The sequence below is a fragment of the Taurulus bubalis genome, assembly GCF_910589615.1.
Source record: "Taurulus bubalis genome assembly, chromosome: 10".
Classification (NCBI taxonomy): domain Eukaryota; kingdom Metazoa; phylum Chordata; class Actinopteri; order Perciformes; family Cottidae; genus Taurulus; species Taurulus bubalis.
The window spans coordinates 6,478,335-6,489,058 of NC_136598.1; the positions used below are offsets into that span (position 1 = coordinate 6,478,335).

General features: G+C 40.7%; 1 protein-coding gene across 1 annotated transcript; it reads right to left on the bottom strand.

Moving 5' to 3' along the window:
* Positions 1-754: 754 nt before the first annotated feature.
* lrfn1 (leucine rich repeat and fibronectin type III domain containing 1) lies at positions 755-5,086 on the bottom strand (the record flags this gene model as incomplete). The annotated part of the gene is made up of 2 exons (XM_079225398.1): positions 755-1,655; positions 3,711-5,086. 2 exons carry the CDS (start codon positions 5,084-5,086, stop codon positions 755-757), a joined length of 2,277 nt encoding a protein of 758 aa, XP_079081524.1.
* Between the last annotated feature and the right edge of the window lie 5,638 nt (positions 5,087-10,724).

Consider the following 10,724-nt stretch of genomic DNA (forward strand, 5'->3'; position numbering starts at 1 on the left):
CTGATTAATATACAGCCACATCTGGAACAATACCTATTTAACATCATACAGTCCGACCGTCATAGAGGAATCAACGGTTGGTTTCCAAGTCCATCCTCTCTATGCTAACATTAGAAATCGGCATTTGAAAAATCCTGTTCTTTTTTTCATTATTATTATTGTATAGACTGGTGGTGTTACTTGTCCTTGTATTTCGTGTCTTCTGTGCAAAAGTTTTTAGTTTTTTTTTCTGTTGAAAGAACCCAAAAAAATGATTGACATAACAGGATACCTGGCTGTTCACTTTACAGTTTTGATGAGGGTTTTTTTCTCTCTTTTTTTTCTTTTAAACAATTAAACAGTCACATCCAAACGCCACAGTCCCCTTGGCATGTCACAGACAAAAATGAGAAAATAAAAATCCAAAGAAAGGCCTCCCATCATCAGGGTGGCAGGCAACGATGGGACGGTTTATGACTACAGTGAGCAGCATCCTCCATTCGTACATTTTCAGAGTAAGGCACTGCTGCATGAAGAAACGACATGGCCAAAACCTCTCTGGGAGTATGATGGGGAGGCAGGACAAAGGGAGACTGTGATCTTCTCCAGCAACTCACAAAGAGTTTGCATGTGTAAATACATGTGCTTGTGTTCATCATTTGCTGTGTGCAGGAAAAATGTGTGTGCTATATGGCATGTAGAGATATTTGTGTTTTAACGCGTGTGTGTGTGTGTGGCTGAGCCGTTTTTGTTTTTCCCGGCTCCACTGCTTTCCTCAGACAGTGCTCTCAAGCATCCACTCAGTGCTGCTGAACGTAACTCTCCTGTTGGCGAGCGGCGATGACTCCGTGTTGAGCTGGTTGGTGGACTTGTGCCATCTCGTCCTCGCTCTGCGTGGGTAACTATGACTCTGAAAAATGGAGTAATCCCCTCCGTCAAATGAGAATCTGTGCCTAGTTCGTGCCAGCTCATTAGGGAGCAATCCCATGTTGGCCAGAGCACTTTTCTTGTCCTTGAGCCTGGGAGCCTCCTTGGTGCCAGCGTTGGGGCCTATGAGACACAGGGACATGGTGGAGCCCGTTAGGCTACTGTCCGTCTGCGTGTCCTCGGACGGGGGGCCAGAGCGCTGTGCATCCAGGCTGGTTCTTCTATGCATCTTGTCTACATCCATGGGCGGCAGCTCCACCTCCAGGATGGCAGTGGTGGCCGCTGGATTCTCTTTCTTCTCATTGTTCACCCTCAGCACCAGCGCCATGCACTCTTTGGGCGCGTGAGCTTCACGCTGGCCCTCATCAGACGGCTGCTTGGAGACGGAGCGCTGAAGCCGCTGCTGGCTGCCATTGGTCTGCGAGTGCATGCTGGAGATGACCTTGGTCTTGCTGTCCTCTGGGCCGCTGTAGGCCTTGTAGCGGATCATCAGGATGATAATGAACACCAGCACTGAAGCCACAATTATACCACCGATAATGATGATCATAGTGCCTCCCAGAAACTGGCTGTGCATGAAGCGGCACTGGCTGACCTCACTGGCCGTGTGGAACTGCACACAGCCAACCACACGTGTGGCCGTTAATGATGTGATGCCGTCGTCGTAAACCGCCAGCACACAAAGGTCATACTCTCGTCCTGCGGCCAGATCATTGATTAAGAAGTTCTTATTGGTAGATGGGATCATTCTGTAGAGAAGAGAAATACAGTGCGGTGGTGAAAATGTAGACAATTAATCATCGGAATTACAACGCCCACATTTACTGATTTGCATAAGGTGTATTAAATCACACATAAGGTGTCAGCTCCACACAACAAAAAGACAACAGGGCCATCACAGCTCAAGCATTAAATAGCACTCATTCTGGTAGACAAACATAACATGTACAACACTTTATTACAGTTGACTTATGGGAGAATATGTTATATCATAAAAATAGTGAGAAGTTGCTCTATTGGGTTTGTGTATAAAGTGACAGCAAGGGTAAACAGCAAGGTGATAAACAAGGCAGACAAGGCTCGCTGCCTAAAAAATAGCCCACAACAGCTGCGGGTTGCAGGACAAGTGACACATGATGTGAAGGCAGTTTTGATGTGCGAGTACCTACGGTCACATTTTTTCATTACACGACTCTAAATACGATGGAGAAAATCATTGTCTTCAGGTCAATATTGGTGTGAATATAATTAGAAGCGTGTTCCTTTTCCCTAAAGGGGGACTTTGATGGTTATCATTTGTAGGTAATAATGTACCTCCTAAAGACAAAACAACACTCAGCTCCATGCCTAAACTGGATGAGAAAATTATACAGGAGAGCGACTCATTATATCTGATAAAACCGATAAAAAGAGAAAAAAAGAAAAGAAAGTCGAAAAACTATTATTAACTAGCTCCATGAATACATAAATCCTAAAGTACTCTCTGTATACCAGATTCAGTTCATGTGCATTACATATTGCGTAAGAAACACATCAGACTTATAGTCATATTTAAGACTATTTTATACTCACCATCTAAAAAGAGTGTAACTCAAGTTTATTGATTTTGTCATTTTTATATATGTGCACTTTATATGTTACACATTGCAGCTTAACTTAACTCTATTTGTTGCAGTGGTGGAAAGAGACTCAAAAACTGTGCTTAATTACAATTTGTATGTATTTTCATTGTATGATACATTGTACTCCTCCTCCTCCACATTTCAGAGAAACATATTGTTCTTTTTACTCAACTACACTAACAAAAATTATATTTTTAAAACGTTTAATACATTTTGATGCTAATATTCTATGGTGGAAAGTAACGCTACTCAAACACTATACTTAGGGACAATTTTGACTTTTATACTTCTACATAACAAAACTTCACAGCGAAATATCTAAGATGTTTAATATGACAGCTGTGGTTACTGTTCATATACATATTCTACATTGAAATATGAATGAGCTTAAAAAAAATACTAGTTTGTTAGTTGGAGCCTAATAATGTATCACTCACAGTGGAATATTTTTTCTGCAGACCAAGTACTTTTACAAATGAATGAGGAGATAAATACAATTAAATACTTTTACTACTTCAAATACATTTTAGAATTTTGAAAGCATGAGTTTTGAATTGTGATGAATAATTATCTGATAGTGTGGTATTGCTGCTTTATCTACATTAAGTAAATCATCTAAATACTTCTTCCACTGCTGCAGTCAAGCCTATCATTACACAACCACATCTAATCACACTGTGTTTCAACCAATTAATGTAGGCGCTTGCTAATGATACAAACAGTTACATGCAGTGAAATAGTTGAGCATCATGCTGTTGTTTATTGTCATATTATTTTTTAATGATGCTGACAGGGTCCTTTAGTCCTTAGAGTGCTGGACTCCACAATCTCTTCAGCTGATTGCAACAATCTAAATATCAGAGACTGAAAATTGTTTACTGGATCTGTAAATATCTTAAGTAACTGTACATTTTATGCTGATTATTATTTCAATGCATTTGCATGCATTCTAATTTATGACAAAATGTTCCTCCTCAGTTCATCTCGCAGACTACACTAAAGGAGTTCTACTGATTTTTGGACATACTTAATCAGTTTGCATCTTTGAGATCTGTCAATCTGCCATAGTGAACCGTTGTGTCATTTAGCAGATGGTAACGCCAGATGTCTCACCTTTTCTCATGTCCCTGCTCTCCCACCCTCTCCTCTCTCCATCCATCCACCCCCTCCACCATGGCTTACCTGTACACCAAAGTATCATCTGCCGTGCTGTTGTACTGAATCTGGTACATCCTGATGCCGGGGATATGGCGCTCAGAAGGCCAACGGATCACAGCGGAGGAGGAGGTCAGCTCGGTGACCATCACCCTCCTGTCCTGCTTGTCGTAGCCCTTGGTGTCGTTGCCAGATTTGGAGGAGGTGGTGATGTCTGAGAGGCCGGGGTCCTCCCGCATGTGGCCTGTGTTGTTAACAAACAAGGGTAAGGGGATCATGTTGATCTCAACAGCAGCTGTGGCGATGCCTGCAGCATTGGACGCCACACAATTAAATGCGCCGCTGTCCTTCAGCGTGGTGATGAGAATATCAAGGGTGCCATTATCATACAGGATGGTGCGGGAGGTATTATGCACCAGCTTGCCGTCTGGTGACCGCCAGTGAATATCTGGGTCTGGATCCCCCACTGCTTTGCATTTAAGAGTCACACCCTGCCCTTCCATCACATAGGGCTTAGTGGAAAGATGCTTGGTGATCAGCGGAGGCTCACAGATAAACTCCTCTTCTTGGATGGACCAGAAATACTTGTCCATGAGGTGGTCTGGCGAGGCACAGGTCTCCAGATCATCCTCTCGTGTCAGCCTGCGCAGCCACAGCAGCTCACAGTTACAGTGAAGAGGGTTTCCACCGAAGCTCACTGCCAGAGTGGAGGAGCTGAAGTCCTTGGTGTCAGCTAGGACCTGTGCTTGCTGGAATAGGCTGTCTGGTGGCAGTTTCTGCAGCCTGTTAGAGGTCATGTCCAGGCGGACCAGTTTGGTGAGCAACGTGAAAGTGCCAGCTCCAATGTGGTCAATCAGGTTGTGGTCCAGTGTGAGCGTGTTAATGTTGGTCATTCTGGCTATGGCTTCCCAGGGGAGGGTGCGCAGGTTGTTGTTGGAAAGATCCAAGTCCTCTATGGTGGAAACAAACTCATCAAAGGCGGTAGGGGCCACCAGGTGGATCTGGTTGTTTCCGAGGATGAGGTGCCGCAGGTTGATGAGGCCTTTAAAGTGGTCAGTCTTTATTGCACTGAGGCGGTTCCCATCCATGTGGAGCGCCCGCAGGGATCTCAGGCCGACAAAGGATTGGGGGGTGATCTGGCTGATGGTGTTCCGGGACAAGGTGAGGTGGACCAAACTAGTCATGTTGAAAAAGTCTTTCCTGCGAATGACGGTGATGAAGTTGTCTGTGAGTCGCAGCTCTACGGTCTTGCGGTCGATGGAGGGTGGTACGAACAACAGACCCGTCTTAGCACAGAGCAGAGTCAGAGTGGGCGAGAGGTGCTGACAGATGCAGCGGCCGGGGCAGCTGTATCCCTTCACCAGAACCGCACACAGCAGCACGCAAAGAACCAGACGGTCCATTGTTGATCAGTTTCCAGGTCCTATGTGTGAGAGGAAGAAAAATAGGACAGCCATTAAATCACAAAATAGAGATATTCTGAATTAATAAATGGCACCATAGCCTTTATGAGAGCCTGCTGCAAAAATCAAGAGTGTGACCAAGATTGCAGAGACTGCCAGCAAGGTATCAATCACACAATGAAATGGAGCTTTTCTGAAATAATGGCACCTGAGATGGGATGATGAAAGGCTGCACCAACGCTGTCAGAAGCACATGTCTCTGTAGCCTTTTAATGGAAAAAACTGAATGTTTTTTTGTGCCACCAGGCTGCATCCCCAGGCTGTATCACAACCAACCATCAATTTCCCTATATTTGGTAACTATATGCTGTGTGCATTTCCATCATACAACAAGGCTTGTGTGTTTTTTCTCCTCTGAATTCCACATCAGGAAGGAGAATTACGGGTGGAAAAGGGCGCTTGTCAGCAGCGCTCAAGGATTTTCATGACCTTTTCATGCTCTCTGCTCTCCCTATGCTTCAGAGATGTATTGCAAAATTAGACAGAAACCTGTCATGTAAATCACTACAACAAAAAGTAAAGGTGAAAACGGCGGAAATACAACTTGTTTTTGAGTCCGTCCAATGGAGGCATTGAGGATGTTTTGATTCTCTGACTCCCTTTTCGAGGTATTGATTTCAGTCTTGAAGAGAACACGTGAAAAACTAGAAATTGCATTTCCTGCTGAAAATGCGTTGGAATGCAAAAAGCTGAAGCTTAAAGCTTAAATATTTGAAAATATAGCTGAATATAGCGGAATATAGCTGAAAATAGCTGAATACAGCTGAACATAGCTGAATACAGCTGAATGTAGCTGAAAATAGCTGAATATAGCTTTAAATAGCTAAAAAGATAAACTACCTGCTGAAAAGTGTTGAAGCCCAAAAGCGTTGAACTGAACTGCTGAACATCCTTAATGTTTAAATGGAAAAGTTGGAAGCAAAACTGCAACATCTAAATAATCCAAGGGATAAATTAAAAGTAGTAGTTGTAGTTGCAGTAGTAGAAACTAGTTACCGAGCGTAACTACTTTGTCAGTTAGCGAACTAGTTAGGAATAGTTAGTTAGCTAACTGACAGAGTAGTTTAGCCATCTTAACTCATGTGTCCATTAAAATGTCTTGTCACCGTTAGCTACGACCTATAACATACAGGGGAACTATTTCACTATTTCATTCATATTTAAACTCTGTTTACATTCTGAGTATGAGTTACAAACCCATTTCAATGTCTTTTTAAAACGCTAAAACTGTATTTATACCATTTAAATTATTCGCCGTTAGCAGACGGGCTCAACTCTAACTACTTACCAGAAGACTTGCTGGGAATAAAAGGAGCGGCGCAGCAGCGTTGAAGTGAGGGTCGCTGAAGCGTTCAGGGGCACTCGGAAATTCAGTTGTCGAACGCAAAATCATTAATCTTTTCTTAGATAGTACACGTACAGTGCCACAACAACCACAAAGCTTGATTCAAAGTCAGTCAGCTTAATTCCTTATTAATAAAAACACATAATTAACATAACATATAGATACTTTATTATAAACTGGTGAGCTGAAAAGAGTGTGGCCGTTTCTCAATATGCGTTCTTCTCTGTACTTGTGTTCTCGTGGACTCGTGAAACGTCATCAGTCGCGGCCCAAGTACTGTTCCAATTCAAAAGTCCGCTTCTCGCCAAGAATGGTGAAAATGCCCGGATGTGACTTGATCCGCCCATTTTACCGGGGACGCATCAGAGCAGACTTAAGCGTTCTTGAGAGAGACAATATCCCAGAATGCATTTCGGACCAGCAAACGGGGAACAATGGCGGAGGAGAAAACTCATAACTGAAAGTTGACATTCTCTGAATACTACCGTTGTTGACTCACTAAATGTAATTTTAGGATGTTTTCAGGCGAGAAGTTAGTTGTTTAAGCATCAAATCTGTGGTCGCTTTCTCAAGAATCGGCCGACTTAAAAAGATACGCCGACGGTTTGAGGTCCTGCTCGCGGGACCGTGAGCCCCGCAGCACCGGGCCGTCAGCGCTCTGCTGCCCGCCGACAGCAGCCTGATCTCGGCTGGACTTTTTGAAATGATCCGCTGGCTCCGACGTCTCCGTATCGATTAAACATGAGATATAATTCTGTTTCGAGGATTTAACAAGCAATCATTATTATTTATTCACAGTCACATTAAATCAATTTGACTGAGGGAAAGGTTAAGGTTTATAACTTAAGATTTTAATGTAACTTTTACTTTGAACTACAGCGGTGTCTTAGTCCTTTTGACTGAATTGTTTGCAATTATATGTATATATATAAGTATATATATATATATATATATATATATATATATATATTTATATATATATATATATATATATTTATATTTATAAACATATAATATATACAATTATATGTGTATCTATATAAATATATAAGTATATATAAAACACATGTATAAACATATTATATCTACATTTATATGTGTATCTATATAAGTATTTATATAAAATACATATTTATAAACACAATATATATACAATGAGATGTGTATCTGTGTGTATGTATATATATATATATATAATATATATATATATAATATATATTTATAAACAAAAAAATATATATATATATATATATATATATATATATATATATATATATATATATATATATATATATATATATATATATATATATATATACAATGATATGTGTATGTCTGTGAAACCAGTACAAAAAAAGCAGGGTTGTCATATTTTGTTTGAATGTAAAAATACTTTACAGTGAAGAATCAGAGTAACCATGACAACAACAGCTGAGGTTGTGACGTCATCAAGTCAGCTGCTGTTCCAATTGCAGAAAGACCGTCCTGCGTTCTCCTGTCCTTGAGAGTCTGGACTCCCAAGTCCAGACTCTCAAGACCAGACTCCAGAAGTTCACAAGCCAAGACCTGTGTACTTGGTATTGAGAAACGGCCTGTATGCAGGCTTCAATAGCTTCAACCCTGCAGCTCCATTGAATCATTGCGGTGCCGGCAGAACGTGAGTGGAAGAGAGCCAGGAGAAGATTTTGATCGGATAAAAAATAAGTGTCGTTATCAGCCATCGCACCACGCAGATCATCTGCGCTCTCACTGAGCGCTTTTCATCTCACGCTTTGGACCTTGCGTGTCTGCGCATGTGTCTGCTTGTTTTTGTTAGTTTGCCAATCACTGTCAGTGTTGAACATTACTCCCCAATGAAATGCCATCACTCACTCGTTGCTATGGCCAAAGCGGCGAGATGACGATCTCTGGCATTTATAAAGCCATGACTGATTTTCATTCAGTCTCTTCCCTGCCTCATACAAAGTTGAGTAAGTGCTGTTCCTCTCAAATGTGATAGTAATATGAGTAATATTAAGAATACCGACATTAATTAAGTCCAGGCTTATATATTTAGGAAATTAGGAAAACCAAGAAATTGCAAACAATTTTGTAATATTGCTAGCAAGATATCTCAGTCAGCAATCGTAATTTCCAAATAGCAGCCATCACTCTTCTTTTAGGTAAACTGAAAGCACTCTTTAATAGGAAATATTATTTTTCAAATAGTAATAAGCTAAAGAGGCAACCCATTGTGAAATATAAAAGAAACGTTACATTTTTTGTTTTTAAAAACTGGTCTAACTTATCCTTTAATTAACTTTGTGTTTATTATATTATTTCAGAATGGCGTTACACAACCTTTTGTGGACAAAGCCACCTACGCCATACTTCAAACCCCCTCCTATCCACCTGTGTGTGGCAGGTGTCTTAGAGCAGCGCAGGGTGGTCTCGTGGGACTTTGACGCCACTGGCGCGAGGCCAGTCACCACGAAACACAATGTGTTGGTCACTGTGTCAGATGGCAGCTCGGTGGCAAAGATCACAGTTTTCGAAGAATTCGCCAACAAATTTAAATTAGGGGGGAACTATATGGTGAGGGGCCATTCCATGCGAGGGCAGTCGCCCCCGTATATGATGAACATCACGAGGGAGACCCTGTTTTTTCGGAGTGCTCCCATCGCAATAAGCCAGCAGCTGAGAGCAGGCGGAGGCGCTCATCCGTCCCCTCGCCCCACTGACCCCCCTCACCACCTGCAGGGACGCGGAGGGATACGTCACTGTCCAGGGACAAGTTGTCGAAGTAAGTACATTTTTCAATTATTGTAGTGTAAATAAGGGGAAAAGTAGGATTGGTGCATTTTGGAATACAATTTGAATTAACACACAAATCCATCTTGTTCAGTTGTCCACGGTGAAACAAATTACAAAGGGGAGAGACGTCTTTGACAGTCTACACCATTGTCAATGGTTGAGGTAAGCCGACTTGGTTGTTGCTGTTGTATTCATTATAATATATATATATATATATATATATATATATATATATATATATATATATATAATATATATATATATATATATATATATATATATATATATATATTATTATATATTTTTTATAAAAATATATATTATCGGAACAGGCATTCATTTTATAAAAAAAACAAATTGTGAGAACAAAAAACAAATATAAACAATGGAGCCAACTAAAAAAAAAACGTACGTTGCATACATATATATTTGGATTAATAAAAAAGGGTTTAGGAGTCGATTGATGGTTTGGCTATAGGTGACAGATGGGGAATATCTAACAGGTATACGTTTCTCTCGACAGGAGGTGAACTCTGAAACCACTGTCGGGGCACTCAGGGTGATGGATGTTGAGGGCGAGCCAGGCACCCTGAACCTTCTCCTGGAGGACGGCCGTATGCTCCTCATTGATGAGGAGCATCAATTTTGTGTCATTGTTATTCAAATGTTTATACTACCATGAAGTGTTCTATTTTATTAAATTCATTAAAATATTTTAAGTACAACTCAACCTTTGTAATGGTGTGCATAGTTTCACGTAAACTTACTTTTTGATTTGAAATGCTGTGACTTATATTCTGTAGATGTTTATTATAAATGTAATTTAAGATCTAGCTGTCGTATAGTGGACATATCAATTATCACAATATCAGTCATTACTAGCACAATGAGTCCATCATATGGCGATAACAAGCGACAATTACATGATTACATGTTATTGAGTGCACTGAAACACAATCCTAATCATTTGCAGTTTATATGACAATTATTGAATATTGATGGCACTGTTGGTAAACTGTCAACTGTTGCCATTATGCATTAGTATTTGAATTGACACAACTATTACAGAAGTAATATGAAGAACAAGTCAGGACAATATTTCACATGTTAAATAAAACTGAAATAGATAATGATTCTGCAATTGTGTTGAATTTAAAAAGAGGGAGAAGGAGGGATAGAAAGAGATATTGAGAATAATAGAGAGAAAGAAAGACCAATATATAGAGAGAGAAGTAAAAAGAGACAGAGAGAAGAATAGGCAGAACGACAGAGAGACAGAGAGAGCGAGAGAGAAGAATAGGCAGAAAGACAGAGAGAGAGATATGGGGTATATAATGAGAGAGGTATAGAAAGAGAGAGTGAAAAAGAAAGACAGACAAAAGAGGGAGAGAGAGGGGTATAGAACCGAGAGGTATAGAAAGAGAGTGGGAGAGAGAGAGA